Source organism: Hesperophylax consimilis, chromosome 10, assembly GCF_061612785.1.
Source record: "Hesperophylax consimilis isolate HC1 chromosome 10, BYU_Hcon_1.0, whole genome shotgun sequence".
NCBI classification, from domain to species: Eukaryota; Metazoa; Arthropoda; class Insecta; order Trichoptera; family Limnephilidae; genus Hesperophylax; species Hesperophylax consimilis.
In genome coordinates, this window is record NC_142845.1 from 26,341,119 (window position 1) to 26,361,200 (window position 20,082).

Genomic DNA, 20,082 nt, shown 5'->3' on the forward strand with positions numbered 1-20,082 from the left:
ATTTAATTTTACGAACAAAATGTACTATTATTGTTAATAATTAATAACTACATTAACTAACAGCATTAATTAACTCAGTTATTTAATATTATAGTAGTGTTATTTCACTTCAAGTGCGCTTTATGATATATTCTAAAAGTGCGTACTGTGTAGGTACCTATTGCACCCATGTGACTAATTGATTTCAATTTCTGTCCGGGCAATGCTTCGAATTTGATTGAGGAAAACTAACATCCTGCAGTCAGCTCCTAGATAATAAAAATAGAGGGCGCTGCAATCGTTTTAGGGTCATATTATATGACCGGGCGTCCAGATTTTATAAATATATTTTAATATATTTTCTATCATGCGGAAATACGTAATTCTTTTGATGTTATAAATATAAATAATAATTATTTCCAGTTTGCTTCATTTATACTGAATAATTCATATTTCACGCCGCAGTCGTAACAATCGGTTTATCTTTAAAAATTATTTCTTATTTTTTATTATACTAACGAGATAATAGTGAAGTTATAGTTTTCTTACAAATTCCAAGTAAAAATGTGATTACTATTTTTGAAAACATTTTTCATTTTTGATATAATTGAAAAAAAAAAAAATTATCAAACGCTGGAAGGGTTAAGTGAAAGCTTTTAAAATCAATATCATACGGCGTTTGTTTCGAAATTAGTGGTAATTCCTGAAAGGTGATGTTCCTACATTATCATATTCTATGTAACTTTAATACACGAACTTGGGGTTATCTTTTAAGACTTTTGAGACATTGGTTCGATTTTTTTTAATGTTTTTGAACTGTTTCATTTCATTTCATTTTTTGGACTTTATTAATATCCTGTACTCGATAATTTAGTATGTACATCGAAAAAAGTGCATTCGCAGAATCAAAGCACTGAAAAGTAATGGCGGATGTTTAACTGCTTACAAAGGAGTAAAGAGTTACATAAAAATAAATACATTTTCAAGCAAAAATCGTTTCACCAAAATTTGACACCCTATTCTTCTAAGGTTACCTAAATATTTAGTCAAATGTGCCTGAAAACAAAAATAATACCGTTTTCTCGCAAGTAGTAAATGTTTATCAAAACTTGAATCCCAACTTATTCTGAAATGTTATTTAAATATGACCTTTTTGTTACTCTAATAAAATATTTGCTTCTAAAAAAAAATTGCTTTCCTCAAAAAAAGTTCAGTTGCCTAAATTTTTTATAGCATTTTGTATCAATTCATTTGATATCACGAATAGGGGCCATTGTATTTTTTTTTCCATCGAACTGAACACAAGAGTTTGGCGGTTTTGGCAAAGCGCATTACTCTGGTGCTATTTTACACACGGATTTGCTCGGCGGATTTGTCCACCGAGCCGATCCGCTGATGGCAACACACACAGATAGTATGTTTAGGGAAAAGGGAAAAGCACAAAATCTAGGGAAAATTTCAAAATATTCTGGGGACATTTCTGGAATCATTGAAATTCTCTAGAACCTGAAACTAACCGCCCCTGGGATATAGATAAATATTCAGGGGAAATTCAGTACTTGAGTACCACTAACAAAATCATTCTGAAATGTAGGTAAATTTTGATTTTTAATAAACACAACCACTCTGCAGAACAACCAATTTCGAAGGCATGATCGGCTCGCCGATCTGTCCCTCCCAGGAATACATGGATGTATGTCCGCCGAGTCCATGAGTGAAATCTGCGCAGGGCCGGCCCTAAGCCAAACGGCGCCTGGCGCCAGTAAAATGTTGGCGCCCCCTGTCAAAACCAGTGAACGCCTAGATAGATGATCACTGTAATCAATAATATTCGGATGATTTGTATGTTTGTGTAGCGCCGTTTTTATGACAAATAATCGGCAAGGGCGATATGTTAGGACTGTTGTGTGTTAGGTATTATCAGCGCCTTGGCAATTCGGCGCCCAGGGCGGACTGCTCCAATTGCGCCTGCGTAGGGCCGGCCCTGAATCTGGGCATACGATGGAAAGATGTCGCAACAACTGTTTTCGACCCATTCGGCTTCAGTTTCCAATTGAGGAAATATTGTTCCACAGCCCTTAGGTCAGAATTAATTAATTTATATTATGAGTTTTTGTGTACGAAGAGCGTATCATTTCATACCAGACCTCAAACCTTCGTATTTTATAAATGCCTATGGAGAAGCAGTAAACTAAAACTTAGCTAACTTAAAATTTGAAACTTAAAATTAAAAATAGTGGACAGGATAGACCTCTCTAGGAATTCTCGCATAGATTTTGCTCTGCAGGTAAAGTGATAATGAATTACAGTCATCTTTGCATTAATCAGCTGGATTCATCCGAATTATATTGTTTGACAAAAGAGGGCACCACTATTCCTGTTTGGTCGATTTAAGACTAAAGGATTAAAATATTTTTTTCACAATAAATTGGCAGTACTTTAGAATTACAATGTGTTAATTTTTTTTGATTCTAAATTCTACTCTCTTGAGAGCTTGTCGTGACAGATCATAATTTCATGCTGCGAATGCTGTGCTGATTGCCGTCCGCTGCCGAATTTGGAGATTAAGGAATCGCTGCTAAACTCAATGCGAGTGATATATTCGGTGAGTCCTCTGTTTTTATGTGTTTGGTGACTGGATGATTTGTTACATCTCCTGCAGAGTGAATTTTGTAATCAACCCATTTTTTCATAGGGAATTAATTATTCCCTGATGGTCTGTGTGGCTTACAAGCCAGATCATCATCAACCTACAAGTGTTTTTGAGTTGAGCACGTTCTCGTGGTATCAAATTAATAATAATGATCGTTGTGGAGGATTAGATTATAAAACTGCACAATCTGCAGGATGAAGAACTATGACGAGTGTAAATATTACGTATGCTAAATCGGCAAAGTAAACTCTTCAGTCGAAGACGTCGCTGGTGTAGATATTGGAGATACCTACCAGTGCAAATAAATCTCTGGACTTTGGACATTCTATTAAAAAAATAATAATTATGTTCTGAATAGGTACCTTCTCTAATTACATCATAATTTTAAAAGCCTAGTAATTTTAAATAAGTGAGTTTATTCATCATAGACCAAAAATGTGTTCTACATTTTTTACTCCAAATAAGCTCTGGAATAACTGAATAAAGGTTTTCGGGTACATCATGATACGCCCTGTGTATGTATATATATTTCTGTTTATGTGAATACTGCAAATGCCCCAGTGGAACGGAGCCAGTGGAACTATTGCATAGGGAATCGGGGTATATTGTGAAGCTGAAGAGATTAGAAAGGGGAAAGAGATGTGGAAGAGGCCGGTTGGGAATAACCGGCTATTCAGATCTGGTTACCAGACAAAGTTAAAGCCATTTCAAGCAACTTTTTGATTATGAATTGTGGTATTTCACCAAAGCGATGCTGAGAGTAAGTATCTACCTCTCTACCAAATCCTCTTTTATTCAAATATCACTGACGGACGCACAGCAATGGCATTCTGACTTCTGACGAATGCTTGTGAAGGAATGCTCTGAATGGTGGGTATAATACTACACCACACTATACACAAAAGAAGTATACCATACGTGTCAATATTCTTTCACCTGAATACAACACATAGAAATTAATTTTATTAACATTCCCGGCGCATTACAAACACGTGGATATTTTTTTAATGATAACATAATAGTTAACGCATATTTTGGTTACTGACGTGAGCTATTTATAAATACTTGTCCCATGGTTCTAAACAAAGGTAAGTACAGATTATGACAAAGATCAATGAATCATTTGAAAATTATGCGATGTGTGATTCTGGCAATGCAACACTTGACGGTCGAGTTCGAGGGATAAAGCTCTCGACTAGCAATCCGAAGGTCGCGGGTGCAAATACCAAGTAAATTAATTATTTAAGTGATTTCTGGTATTTTACAATTTAATCATTTAAATATTTATTTATTTTTCATTAACGGCCTATCGGGCTTTTACAGAGGAAATTGACAATTTATGAATGCAAGTGTAACATAATACATCGATAATAGCATAACTATACACAAACATAAAAATCAAATGCTAATACTAAGATTAACATCAAATCCAAATAATAACACCTGATATTGTAGATAAAGCAAAGTTTCAAATATAAAGTAAGTATGTACATTGTACATTGTGCATTCGTATATGCATACAATTATTCATGTTTGTTGCAATCCAGTAAGACTGAAAACAGGAAAATAATTTACTCGTAAGGTATATAAAAAATAAATATAAATATAATATTCTGATATGTATTATAAAACAGAAGATTTAAAAAAAGAAGAAAAATAATGTCTATTTATAGAAAAAAAAAACTAATAAGTAATATACCAACAAAGGCAAAATACCAACATAATTTAAATAGGTAGGTAAAAGTACTTGAAATGGTAACTAAATCAAAGTATAATATACATATCAAGTGTGTCCATCCATACAGTCATGCATGTACATGTGTATAGGTATATTTGCAGCACGTTCCAGAGTGTGGTATTTCGTCATATACTGCGTTTAAAAACGTACGAAAAAAAATCGCGAGCCGAGACACTAATTATGGGAAAGGAACGAAGCAACCGAGAGCGGAGTTTCGCGCCGATACCTTTGTATTTGATTGTACCTTTCCCGTAATTCGTGGCTCGCCTCATGATTTTTCGTACGTGTATAAGCAGCATACTACAGATTAAATATATAAATACCCGGTAAGTAAGCACCCAATTATTAAATCATCACCACACTGTCAGTCTATTGTAAGCCCTGAAAAGATAACTACTTAAAAAAAGCAAAGAGAAACTAAAATTTTCCCGGAAGCGAGAGTAGATACTTACGCTAACCGGCGCAGGAAATGAGCTTCAAATTAACAGGAAACTGTATTTATTGTAGAGAAGGACATACGTTTTAATAACAGCCAGTAAACATTAACTTAGGAACGTTACAATGTGTTACACAATGTATCTAATAGCATGATATCATTTTTTTTAGAAATAATTTTTGTTCTGGTGTTATTTTTGTCAGAGAAAATATTATTTCACACAGGTTTGTTCAATCTTCAATCCAAATTCTAGCATAAATAATAGCAGATTGACAAACTTATCTGTAGAAAGCGATTAAAAGAGCATCCAACGATTGAAATTTCGAAATTATCGTCTTAAAATATTATCCACACACAAGCGGGAAAAAATCTACAACTTATATACATGAAGTTGGAAGATTTTTAGGGTTTTAAAAAAAATGATCGCTAGTTGTTAATATTGGGTATTTAATTTCTTTTAAAATACTTCGAAGCGTAAACCCGGCTTCAAAAGTTTTTTTTTATCCCTTTAGCTGCCGAAAAATAGGAAAAAAGCAAAAAAATATATTTTTGTCGAAATGCTTAGATCGATTTAAAGTTTTTTTGGGTTCTCCATTACGATGTAGATTTACCAGTTTACCACTTGTACTACGGACACCGTGTTTAGGTAAGCGGTAGATAAGTAATGACAGTATCAATCACACTGAAATATCACCATTAATAATATAAATGTTTCTTGAAATGGATTTAGCCGTGTTTCGTGAACAGATCTAAATATCCAGTTACTTTCAAACCGTCATTCAGCCTGCAATATACCCCCTACTAGGGATACCATAGACCCACTGGCTTCGGAGAAAGGTGAGTGACGCTATCGTTGCTATAGATAACTGCATAGGTCTGTATTTGCCTTTAAAAAACTATTCTTTTATCAATTTTCTTAACTAATCAAATGTATAAAAATATTTTTAGTACGTCTTAGAAAACGAGTTTAAAAAATATTGTTTTTCGTTTGTTACTCTTACCACCAGCCTGGGCAAGTTCGTAAATCTTTACCATACTTTTACCATGATCAGGTTTGAAAAAACCTATTCTTACCTTACTAAGGACGGGTTGTTTCGGAGAATTTGAACAATTCATCAAATTTCAACGTTCATTTCCGGGTTCTGTGAAAGTCCTATTCAAGTTCTGTTATTATATCATTATAGGCTAGTTGCTTGACAGAACTGAAATAAAAATAGAACTTGAAAAAATCTTCCACAGAACCTGAAAATGAACGTTGAAATTTGATGAATTGTTCAAATTCTCCGAAACAACCCGTCCTAACAGTTTTTAGTTTTTTTTATATCGTATAATATACATAATCTAGAAAATTTGGGTCTTGAATTTCTGATCGGAAAATGTTTGAATTTGACTGAGGCTAAAAAAGTCAACACAACGAAACTATTTCAAAATTATCGCAACCACCTATTTGTTATTTATTTATTAACGCCCTTTTTAGGTAATTTTACATGTGAACAGTGTTTATTATACATAACAAAATTGTCTCAGTAACAATATTTTGTATTTGTTAAGTGATAAATTGAAGATATCCACTGACTCGGTATAACAAATTCCCTCCATAAGTATTCTAGACAATGAAGAATACAAATGGTAGTTAGTCCCAGAATTTCTGCACTGATTTAAATCCCGACTTCTAGTATTACGTAGCGGAATCCGTAAGCTTATCAATGCAAACTATCAAATGCATCATTTACAATTTTACATAGAAATACCACGTTACTGAAAATCATTCTGTCAAATTAAATAGTGTTGTAGTTCAACAAAATTGCTGGAATACCCAACGATATCAACAAAAATATAATGACCTATTTAATAATGATCATTCCAAAAAATCAAGGTCATTTTAGAAATATTATAAATTAATTCTATTTTCATATTTATGTACATAAGTTACATTGCAATTGACTCGCAATGCATCTGATACGAATGATGTCATTACTGCAAATATAATGTACGAATGCCATCTGTACAAATATGGAGACGCATTGGATTGTGGATTGATATTATGTGACTGTAATATTGTGATCCGCTTCGTTTTAGCATGCATTTAAGGATAGAAAAAAATATTCTGCAGTCATGAAGATTCACCAGTGGAGTACGATGAAAGCGCTAAAGAGAATTAGTTCGAAATAAATCAATTTACATATCTAGGTGAGTACAGGATTTTCCAATAAGAGGTGTTATTTTGAATAGCCCGCTATTTTAGTAGATGCTACTTTTGAAGCTGTCATTTTTTGACATTTGACAAGTAAAAACTACGCCATTAATAAAAATGGAACGATACACGCTTCAAAAACGCATTAAAATTATTAAAATTCACTTGAGTGAATCAAATGCAAATCATCTTGAGTGATGAGGCCCATTTCCACCTCGGTGGCTTCGTCAACAAGCAAAATTGTCACATCTGCGGCTCGGAAAACCCAAGAGTTATTGTTGAAAAGCCTCTCTATTCTCAACGTGTGACTGTTTGGTGCGGTTTATGGTCAAGCGGAGTCACTGGACCTTACTTTTTCGAAAATGAGGCTGGAGCAACAGTTACCGTGAATGGATTGCGCTATCGAGAGATGATTAATGATTTTTCATGGCCGGAATTGGATGGTATTGATCTGGACAACGTTTACTTTCAACAAGACGGCGCTACGTGCCACACAAGCAACGAAACCATTGATCTTTTACGATAGAATATCAAAATAACACCTCTTATTGGAAAACACTGTACATACGCGTATCTTATAGACTATTTTTTTTAAAGTTTTACGACGTTTCAATTCGGTACGGGCAAACTCTTTAAAGAACGCATGTTCGAATGTATTTGTGCACACCCACAGTGGTTCAAATTCGTTCGAAATAGTTGAAACACACGCCCGCAGTCACACCCTCTTGCCCGAAGCAGTTCTTTAATCTAAAATGATTCTAGTACCTTATCTACCTACTTAACGAAGTACATTCTGACATTTAATAGTAGACGCAAATTGAAGGTTCTACAATAATTTAAAATGTTTTTAATGGAAACATCAAGATGGCTGATAGGAAAAGGAATGTAAGTTAAACCCATCGGCGCACAGTGGGCTGAAAATCGCCTTTCATAGACATAGAGACTTGAATTTTCAAGGGTATTTTTTTTGGCTAGAAATGGATTCTGCTGATCATTACTATGCTATAAAATTTCGTACGAAGCAATTGCGTGTACAAATGAAGGAGTTATCATTTTTTTAAGAAAAAATTGTATGGCACTGACATTAAAAATGAGGCTATCTCTGATATCATAGGGTTGGCCATTCTATCCTTACACACAGAAGATATACTACTATTTAATTGTATTTTTTTGACATACTTGCGATTTTTTTTTTAAATCCTCAAAGTTGAAAAAAACACTTTTTAATGTTGATGATTCATTTTAATGCTTAAATGCTTTACATATTTTTTATATCATGCTTTATGATCAGCAGAATCCATTTCTAGCCAAAAATAATACCCTTGAAAATTCAAGTCTCTATGTCTATGAAAGGCGATTTTTAGCCCACTGTGCGGCATACTAACTTTTATTTGTGACATCATTGGTGTATACTTGAAAAAGATTCTTACTGTGAAGTATTGCACCCCATATTACTCCAAATGAAACACTTTTTGTGCATTTATATAGCCTACTAGTTGGCCCAGCCACAGGTCTTGCCACAGACCGCCATCTATGTAGGGAGGTTAAAATTTGTGGTTGTATGTATTTTTAGATGAGATCTCGACAACACCTATCGGGTCCAAAACTATACTATATTTTAAGCTAGAAACAACCATACATATTCACAAAATTTCATTGAATTCGATTAGGAGGTTTAGAGTGTACGAACACAGTGACACGCATAGACATATGAATATTAGTAGACCTGCCCTAAGTGATTAAAAGCGTATTATCCCCACTCCCCATACCGGTTCCATTGGAGCCGGCTGTGCTCGCGTATGGCCTCAAGTGAAATTTGAAAACGTGACGTCATCATTCTTGTGCGAACTATGGTCGAGGCATCATCGGTTCATTTTACGAAATAACACGGCAAAATGTTGACCTATAATGCTATGAAAACTTGTAAAAATAGATGTGAAAAAGAGAATAAACCCAATTGTCGTATTACATTCCATATATAAGCATTATTTTACTTTATTTTAAGCATATTCACATTGTATAATATGGATTAGATGTAGAAACATGTCTGGACGCGAAACACAAAGCTGGTTGGTTGTTGGGAAGTAAATTATGAACATTTATAAAAGTGTCTTAACTAAATACTTAAATGAAATATTCGACTCTGAAAAGAGAACCGAATTTTTTGGCCGAATTTGGACTTCGCAAATTAGTTCATAACGTGGCGAGTAATTTGCGCTCCCATGTAAAAATGTCTATTCATTCAAAAGCAGATTTTACTTTTAAGAAGTAAAGGGTGATATTATAATGCGAGATGCCTATTTACTGTCAGATTGATTTATTGACGAATCACAGTCAGCTTCACTCCCTTCGTTCTTCAACAGTTGATTTTACCCCTCGCCATTATCTTCTCGTCTATTAATTCCTATGTCTGTGGTGACACGTGATTTGTATATTTTATTGGCCGATGTGTACCCGGCGTTGCTAGGGGTTATCCTTAGGAGATAGACACGTATTTAGACTTGATTAAAAAACATCGACTTTTCTCTACGTTCTATAAATAAAAATCGGATATGATTCCACATCATATTTGAAGACAAATTTTATGTTTTAAAAATTTTATATTTTTTTATTATTTAACGTTTTGCAAGCAAGGTGATACAGTGAGCCAATTTTTTATATTTTTATGAAATTTACGTATTAAAATACCAATTTATTAAATGCTAAATCAAAATCTGATAAACAGGATCGAAATCAAAAATTTAAAAAAAATGGGAATATTTACCTCTGCTGTTTTCCCTCGTTTGTTTAAAACGAACTGTCGAATATGAAGAAATTTGAATGTGAAGAACAACATCTCAAAGACAAAGTGAGTAGCTCAGTGTTGCAATGGTACTTAAGAGGAAGCTACAAGCCAAAAATGTGTATATTCTTGGTATACCTTATATCGTAGGTAATAGGCATTAAAATCGCTTGACAAACGGAGTTTAGAAACGTTCAATTTCAAGCAAAAAACTGGTTTTTATTTATTTTGTAAATAATTTTATAAGAAAGCAAAAAGTTAATCAAGTGAAACTGTCACAGATAATCTTAGCTATACTACTATATTTTTTAAAAGTTGTTTCCTTTATGCGTTCATACATTTCTATTGAAAAAAATATTTTTTAGTAGTTTGCATTTATATTTTTTATTGAGTAATTTAGTTTTGTATTTTTTATTCTACTCAAGCGAAGCGATAGGAATACTTTCAATTTATCTAAAGCATATTTTTTGGTATTCATAATGTACACCAATTCGTTATAAAGATTAATCAAAATATTGATTGGGCATTAAGCTTCGCCTTAATGAAAGTTTTTAGCAACAATTTAATACATTTCTACATTTTATTGCCAAACTGTATGTTGTCATGTTTCCGATTTACGTGAAAATTCTGTATTTACCTGCGCTGTAAAATTAAAGTATTATAAGATACGGTAACAGTTAAAGCATATCATTATTTATACAATAGGTAAATAATGATTTAACAAAAGTTTATACTTTATATACAATTTAGTAGATACCCAGTTAAAAAAATCAACTTTTGAAGTGAAACTTCTTTAGGCGCGTAATGGATTTTCGGGGACGGAGTAAAACCGAGTCAGGATCGACACGAAAATGCGGGTACCCCCACCACCGCTCACCGTTCACTGTCCCTCTCTCACCATATGCGCTTGTTGAGGTGGGGGAGCCGCTCACGAACGTTCTCTCTCTTCTCTTCTTTCCTCTCTCTCAGACACCAGCGAACTGCGCCACGCCAAGCATCAGCTGCTTGGTTAGTATACTGCGTCGTGAGTGTAATACGAGTGAAATACGTAATTGATTGTGGTTCATACGGTTTGGTACAGAATTTCAGTGTTAAAAATGAGTAGTGACGAGATAGAGGTGATGAACACATCAGTGGCACAAGAGGAAATATCCCCTGAGAATCACCAAAGAAGAGGAGAGTCTGATTCACACAGTGATGACATTAACATAAGGTAAATATAACCTATAAGAGTTGATAAATATTTCACAATATAGTAGTATTGTTGGAATAGGATTGTTTAATATATTGGCGAGATTATATTAACAGTGAAATATGATGTAGGAATGTCGTTACAATCAAAGCAATGGCCAACAGGCGGTACAGACAGCGGAAAAAAGAATTAAAGCCTCCCAAACCTCAAGCTAAAACGGCAGCAGAACGTTGTAAAGCATACAGAGACCGTCAAAAACTTCGGCAATCTGCGGTAGCTGAAGCTATAACACCTGCTCCAGTTCCATCAAAAAAACGGAAAATCGTTCCAAATTCTACGTGTACTGCGAATTTATTGAGTCCCAATGATGGTCCAGAATACGTCCTACATGCAGCACAAATACATAACCAACATTCCATGCCAAAACCCGACAATATTCACCAGAATTCAATAAGGCAGCAGCAAAATAAAAATTTGCAAAAAAAAACTAATGCCTCCGAAATTGTAAGTTGATATGCCATGATTACATTGTTCGAATAAATTTATTTATTAATTAACATTGAATTAAATTTGGAAATTTACATTCAATATGTATTAATTTTTCCAGGATTTTGATGAGATACAAGAGGCTCCTGTCCAAGAAGCCATAACTACACAACCGAATGATGATGATGCGAATAATGCCAATATTGTACGTATCAATTTCTGAAAAATTGCATTATAGATGAAAAAATTGATTTCGAATGAGTTTTCCAGTAAATTATATTTTCTGTTAACAGAATGTACACGATGACCATGAACTCCCGAATAGAGAATCACTGAGTGATGTTGATTCCGACATGGATATTGGAGAGCATTTCGATGGGCCACCGATAGAATTTGATAATGACTTTGTGCCTCCCTATAGTGGCTATGTGAATCACAAATTTGCACATAAACAATTTCAAAAAATGTTTGTGGAAAATCCTTTCGGCTATGCTTGTAGCGTTTGCGATCGGCTTTGGTTCGAAAAGGATTTAAAAAAGGCGACATCCGCTGATGAAACGATGCTTAAAAAAATAACGGTATGTTTAAAGCATAATGTGGATATTATCATAATTTTCTTAATGTCGTAACTCTTATCAATGTTTGAAATTAATGGTTAACATATTTTCCAGGCTCTTGCGAACATTGCTGATGCAAAACTATGTACTACATGCAAAAGGAGTATGCAGAATAAGAAAATTCCAACGCTAGCGACCTTCAATGGCTTCAAATATCCGGAAAGACCAGCCTATTTGCCTCAACTCAACCTCATTGCTGAAAGATTAATTTCGCCTAGACTACCATTCATGCAAATACGGCGAATAAGACACGTTAACGGTCAGTTCTGCATAAGTGGCCAGATCATCAATGTTCCTGTCTCGGTAGATAATATGGTGAGCGTTTTGCCAAGACATGTGGATGACGATTTTTGCATCAACGTACACATTAAAAAGAAATTAATCCATAAGTCGAGTTATTTGCAAGGGTTGGTGAAAAAAGGTGAAATTAAAGCTTGGTTACGGTATCTAGTTGATCAACCAATGTATAAATTTTATAAAATATCCATAAATAACTCTTTTCTCGGGAATATTGAGCAAGATATTCAAATAGACTACACGCCTGTACGAGAATCTAGCAATACAACGTTTAACAGTGATGAGAATGTCTCTCCTCAGATGTTTGATCATAGGAATGCTCCTCAAGTGGTTAACATTGAGGAATTGAGCGAACATATCCCAATCGAAGAAAGTCTTGTCGCGCAGCAGCATACTTTGCTCTGGAACGAAGACAAATTCTTACAAATCGCACCGGGTGAAAGAAACGTACCGAAAAGTTTGTTATTCGATAAACACGCAGAAGAACTTTCTTTCCCTTCGATCTACCTCGGACAATTTAGAGAGTTCAACCCAGAGATTAGTGTTACGCCTTTCATGATTGCCACGAGTGAATTACGGCGTTCTGACAGGAGAGGAGTTACGCCTAATAAACTTCTTTACGTTGCGGCAAAAATTATGCGTTTGAGGGTCAGCGAGTCTCTAAAGATTACTTTCAAACACATTGGGACAAATACAAATATAAGTAAAGAGACTATTATGTCTCCGGACTACATTAACAACTGCTTAGATAAGAACTTAGCTTTTTTAAAACCGATTCCAAATTCAGCTGCATATTGGTCTGAGCGCAAGCGGAATCTATTTGCAATGATGCGTCAGTTAGGGAGACCTACAATGTTTTTAACAATGAGTGCAAATGAAATCGGTTGGAAAAAATTGTTACAGACTTTGCATTTCTTGAAAGAACGTGTAAAATTGACAGAAGAGCAACTAGAAAATTTAAATTACTTTGATAAAACAACTTTGATTAATGAAGATGCAGTTAGTTGCGCACTCCATTTCGATAAATTAATTAACGTTATCTTTTCAATTTTACAATCGAAAAAATGTAGTCCATTTGGAAAATATAGAGTCATCAATTTCTTCAAGCGCATCGAATTTCAGCACCGAGGTAGTCCACATGTTCATTCACTTATATGGTTAGACAATGCTCCGAACGATCCACTAGGCGCAGATTACGAGGCTACTGTATCCCTCATAGATACTCTAATGTCAGTCTCTCCAGCTGAAGCTTCAGAAAATATTAGACTTCAAACTCACAAACATACATTTACGTGCTACAAAAATAACCAACCGAATCACTCTCCCACTTGCCGCTTTGATGCACCTTTTATGCCCATGCGTAAAACTGTCATTCTCACACCATTGGAGATAGATCATCCACAAATTCGAGAGCTAAAGAATCGTTATAAATTAATCAGGAAAAATCTAGAAGACATTGATTATGACAGCATTAATCATTTTTATGACTGCAACTTAATTACTTCGGATGAAGAGTACATTAACATTATACGAGCCGGCATAATGAGACCACGAGTATTTGTTAAACGACTTCCTTCGGAAAAATGGTATAATTTCTTCAATCCTTTCTTGTTAAATGTATTAGGATCTAACATGGACTTTCAATATATTATTGAAGAGTATTCGTGCGCACAATACGTTGTAGAATATGTCAACAAAACTAATAGAGGCATCAGCAATTTGCAGCGACAAATTGTAGAGGTTATTGACGAAAATCCGGACTTTGATATCGTTGAGGCACTCAGAAAACTTAGTGTTAACGTGCTCAATAGTGTTGAAATGACAAGTCAAGAGGCCGCTTGGTTTTTATTGCGGTTGCCAATGTCTAAAACGTCAGTAGCAGTCGTTTACATACCAACACTCTGGCCACAAGAGCGTGAACGAATTAGGAAAACAAATAAAGAACTTGAAGAACTTGGTTACGATTGCACTGACATTTGGAAACAAAATTGGTTTGACAAATATGAGAAGAGGCCGGAAGAACTCGAAGACGTAACGTTAGCACAATTTGTTTCGAAATATAATGTAGGTCCCAAAGGAAAAATTTCTGAAAGGAGAATACCACGAATAATTAGGTATAGAAATTACGACATGGGAAAAGACTTGGCAGACTATAAGAGGGAGATGGTTACTTTACACCTCAAGTTTAGAGTTAAAGAAACAGATGTTTTAGCAGACATGCAATTTCTACAATTATTTGAACAGAATGAGGCATTAATAATGGAACGTAGAAAAGAATTCGAGTCAAATTTAGACATTGCTAAAACTATGGAAATATGCGCTCAGTTATGTCGTGAAGAACTTCTTTATGATGACGACCGAAATCAAGTGAATGTCCATCAAGAGCCTGATTCGTATGAACAACTCCTGAATGATCCCCATTCAATTGCCAATCTTGATTTGCGGCAAGCATCATTGAACAAACTTGGTGCAATTGCCAGGAAAAAAGATAACATTATGGAGAATGACAAGTTTAATGATTTAATGAGATTAACAAATGAGAAGCAATTCGAATTGTTACAACACTGTATACATTTAAATCAAACAGAAAACGCATTACCCTTACACTTATTCTTAACCGGGCCAGCAGGATGTGGAAAAACATTCACCATCAAATTATTAATGGAGATTTTCAACCGATTTTCTAATACTGATGGGTATTTAAACGCTTATATTGCTTGCGCATCAACAGGAAAGGCAGCAGTAGCTATTGGGGGCACAACAGTTCATACGGCTTTCAAAATATCACCGGCGAATCGAATTCCACTATCAAATGAACTGAAATTTTTATATCGAACACTTTTCAAGTACGTGAAAGTAATAGTTATCGATGAAGTGAGTATGATTGGTGCTGAGATGTTAGAACGAATAGATTTAAGACTGAGAGAGATAACAGGTCATTATGATTCCTTATTCGGTGGTATGAATATGATCTTTATCGGAGATTTGAGACAATTGCCACCAGTGAGAGCAACTCCTATTTATAAGCAAAAAATACAAAGAATAGGTGGTAATCAGTTATGGAGGAGTATTAAATTTTATGAACTGACAGAGGTTATGAGACAAGAAAATGAATGTTTCTCATCAGCCTTAACGAAAATTGGTAACGGGGAAATTTTGACCAGACAACAACTGGAACTCATTGAATCAAGGTTCGTTACGAATGAGGATGCCCATAATCTTTGTCCCAATGGAGTTAGATTATACTATGATAATTATTCTGCCGATACTTACAATCTTTCTGTATTGAACTCATGTGAGAATAAGAAAGATTCTATCGCTGACGACGAAATAATCGGTTGGGGTAATGATTTTCAAAAAGAACGAGATGCAAGACTCAAACTACATCAACTGTCATCAATTGATACTGGTGGCCTCCCGTACCAAATCGTTTTTGCTTTGAACAAACCATATTTAATCACAACGAATATCGATGTAACAGATGGATTAGCAAATGGAGCAGTCGGTAAATTGGTCTATGTTGAGTTAGATGATCAAAGCCACAAAATTATCAGAGTTTGGCTAATTTTTCCAAAAGGTGTAGGAAGACGGACACGTAGTAAAACAGCTCAATATGCTACTCGACTAGGAATAAGTAATGACGCAACTCCGATAAGTCGTAGGTCAGCGACTTTCCCATTATACAAAACTAAATCACACAGTAAAATCCAAGCAAAGAGAAACCATTTTCCACTTAAGCCAGCATGCGCAATGACTATTCACAAGTCGCAAGGAGGAACGTACGATAGTGTTGTGTATACGTATAGCAAGAAACATTCGCAATCCTTGGTTTATGTAGCTTTATCAAGAGTTACAAGTCCTCAAGGTCTCTATATTGTGCCTGCAGAAAATCAGGTTTTATTCCATCACGGACGACGCGAAGACACATCAGTAGCTCAATTGAGAAGAGAATTTGACAGACTTTCTACGGTTCGTTTAAAAACTCTCGATCTAGTACTGTTAGAAAATATTGAGAAAGGAGATATGACGATATTCTCATTCAATTGTCAAAGTATTAACAAACATGCAACAGATTTACGAGGTAATGTTCTAAAAAATTCGGACATATTGATGCTTTCCGAAACTTGGCTTGACGATGACAGGCATGTTAATGTTGAAAATTTTGATTGCATTGTACAATACAAGAGACCCAGTGTTAGAGCGGGTGGTGTCGGTATATATCAAAATGTAAATAGACTCCAACATGTTGTGGTAAAACATAATGACGTTCATGCCCGTAACCATGAATTCGTTTCTAGTCATACATCCTCCGTTGGGGATTTGTGTGCTGCAGAATGCTCTCTGGCTAATGGGGAAAAAATTATTATGGTGTCAATTTATATCTCACCAGGTAAATCGATTACTGATATCAAAGATTTTATCCACCATGTGCTTCTGCCATACACAGAGGGTGGTTCGAGGCTATTGAATAAGAATTATCACGAAATTCCTATGATCATTTCGGGAGATTTTAATGTTAATTTTGCGAGGGAAGAATCTGTAGAGTTATTGAACTTTTTCAAAAACACCCTCAATTTGGATATTGTTAATGATAGGAACACTAGCACGACTAGACACGGGACAACAATCGATGCAGTTTTTGCACGATTCATTAAGGATTTAAGTGCTCATGTATATATCTCGCACTTTAGTTACCATAACCCAATTATCACGACATTAGGAAATGATATTCATGAAATTGACAATGAAAATGGCACATGATTGGTAAATTGTCATTGTAATTTCTTTGTAATTTTTAATTGTAATATTGTTATTTATGTAATATTGTATACTTGTGAATAAATTGAAAATTTTTGGAACTATACATTAATCGAACGTCATTCATCTATAAGAAAATATTAGAAAAAGCAAATCCATGCTTCGTCGTTGAATTATTTAACCTCTAATTTTCAAACTAACCTAAGAGAGAAAATAGAGATGATGAAATGAAAATAGAGAGAGAGGAATACTAGAAGTTTCACTTCTGTCTTGCGTAGGCTTGACACACCCACTTTTTTTTACCTGATTCCGAAGTAATATGGCTATATAAGGGATTAAAAATGGAATAATATTTAGTCACTTTAAAGTTACATCATAAAAGATAAGTTATTTTTAGAAAAAACTTCATATCTTGTTTTGCGTATACATAAAGTGTAATATTAAACCACTCCTTAACCACTTAGAGATTTTGTCCATAATAATAACGATAATACCCAGTTTAAGGCGAAGCACTACAAAGTAATGCAAAATCATGTGTTTTTGGTTTGAAAATTTGATTGCTTAGAAATATTTTTTCAGTAGAACCCATATTTTGTCAAAAAAAGATTCAGGCCTCTAAAACTGCTTTAAAGTTCAAATCTCCTACTTACGAACCCATTTTCGGTTATGGTTTTATTGTATAATGTGGCAAATTATGTTCTTTACAAAATAATATTAAAATACATATTCTAAAAATAAAATCAAACTCGTTTTTTGTCAGTGTTTTTTTTAGAAAACGGGGAGCTGGTGTTATCCACTCGAGAGTTTTAGGTATATTATGCCGAGTTTGAAAAACATCTTGAGTGATCACACGCCATAATATGCCATTTTTCGAATTCGAATTCGAAAATTACGATTTTTTTTTTGTAAATCCTAAAAATATACGAAAAACGGTAAAATATAGCTGAATTCATTGGCTATATAGCACTATAATCAGTTTATATGTCTCCGTAATAAAATTCGATTGAATGATTTTTTTTTAAATGAGGGTGAGAAATGTCCAACTTGAAAGCCAAACACTCAACTCATATTCCAGTTGTTGACGCGAGCAATCGAGTGGTTTAAGCGGGAATTTAAACCTTATCGCCATCTACATAAGAAGTGTTATTGTTAGCGGCCAGATTCCTAATGTTTATTTATTTATTTATATATATATATATAATATATATACGCCTAAAAAGGCTTTTACATAGAAGTGATACATGATGCAGTACAATAAGAGAATATGTATTATACAGGAGATATTGACAGTAAATAGATGTAATCCATTTTAAAGAAGGTAAAAAATACACACTTGTAAAATTGTGATTACAAGTATAATGAGAAAATATTAAAAAATATAAAGCAATATTAGTAAAACGTAAGAGTAACATAAAGTAAAAAAGAAATTACAACAACACTACATATAAAACAAATCATTAAAACTAATTTACCAAAGCTACTCTAATTTGTAGGATTCAACAAAGTGTTGGTGTAGATTATGCTTAATTCTATATATGGAGTCAATAAATAAATCAATAACACCCCCATACTTGTTGCCCAGATCATGCATTCTATTGGTCAGTGAGTGTGTCTGATAGTTGGTCGAGTATGTATTACAGAAGAATGTTATATTTTGTCTTGTATTCCTAGTCGGCACATGTAGTTTAATAGTGGCAAGGATGGCAGGACTATCAATTAAGTTGTTAATGACTCTGTGTAACACAACCAGGTCTGAAATAATTCTCCTGTCAGACAGTGTTATTAGATGCAATTGATTCATCAAACTGACATAATTAATGTAATCAATAGGAATTCCGAGCTTAAAATTTACGTACTTAAGAAATTTGTGCTGAACTCTTTCTATATTATTGGAGTGAACTTTATATAAAGGGGACCAAATAGGTGAATTATACTCCAATTGACTTCTGACTAATGAAATATAGAGGGTTCTCATACAATCTATGGACTTAAAATCGGTTAAAGTTCTGCAAAGGAAGCCAAGCATCTTTAAAGCCTTATTTTATTAGTTATATAGTTGATGTGTTCAATGAATGACAAGTTTTCAACGAATATTACACCCAAGTCACGAATATGTGATACTGGTATTAATTTAATATTATTTAATGTATATTCATGTAATATATTATAACGAGTTTTGGAAAATCGTATTACTTGACATTTCTGAATGTTCAAAAATAAAGCATTTTGATCACACCATTGATGAAGTTGTTCTAAATTGCTCTGTAAAATTTGACAATCGTATACATTTCGTATTCTTTTATATTTTTTAAGTCGTCAGCAAATAGCAGAATTTCTACATCATTAAATTGGTCAACAATGTCATTGATGAATAATAAGAAAAATATTGGGCCGAGGTGGGACCCTTGAGGAACCCCACTTGTGGCCTCGAATATATAAGATTGTACAGAATTAATCTTTACACTAAGCACCCTATGGCTAAGATAACTAACAATCCAACTCAATAATTTACCTTTGATGCCCAACAATCGAAGTTTATAAATAAGTATGTGATGTCGAACCTTATCAAAAGCTTTACTAAAGTCAGTGTATATACTGTCCACTTGTTGTTTGAGACCCAGTGATTCAGATATGTAATTTTCATAAATCATTAAATTACTTAAGGTAGAGCGACCTGTGATGAAGCCATGTTGGTTAGGAACAATAATGTTGTTGATAGGTTTTACAATGATATCTAGGACTAATTTCTCAAAAACTTTCGGTAAAGCAGACATTATACAAATTGGTCTATAGTTTGATATATCGCTTTTATCTCCTTTTTTATGGATAGGGGTTAAATAACTCTTTTTCCACTGAGCTGGAAAAGAACCAGAACTTAAAGAATTGTTAAAGAGTTTATAAAGAGGATATATCAGACTACTAACACAGGTTTTGAAAAATATTGGAGGAA

The 20,082-nt window shown here is 34.2% G+C and overlaps 2 protein-coding genes across 3 annotated transcripts in view; one reads left to right on the forward strand and one right to left on the reverse strand.

Annotated features, from left to right (window-relative positions):
• The window catches only part of Septin4 (septin 4), a 72,944-nt gene that overhangs the window by 26,415 nt on the left and 26,447 nt on the right, over nucleotides 1–20,082 (reverse strand). The gene's annotated exons all lie outside the window — the stretch shown is intronic.
• LOC149420540 (uncharacterized) lies at nucleotides 10,870–15,120 on the forward strand. Its single transcript, XM_089636301.1, has 8 exons — nucleotides 10,870–10,995; nucleotides 11,106–11,478; nucleotides 11,582–11,665; nucleotides 11,754–12,038; nucleotides 12,132–12,592; nucleotides 12,689–13,451; nucleotides 13,608–14,741; nucleotides 15,106–15,120. Exons 1-8 carry the CDS (start codon nucleotides 10,880–10,882, stop codon nucleotides 15,118–15,120), a joined length of 3,231 nt encoding a protein of 1,076 aa, XP_089492427.1. The 5' UTR covers nucleotides 10,870–10,879.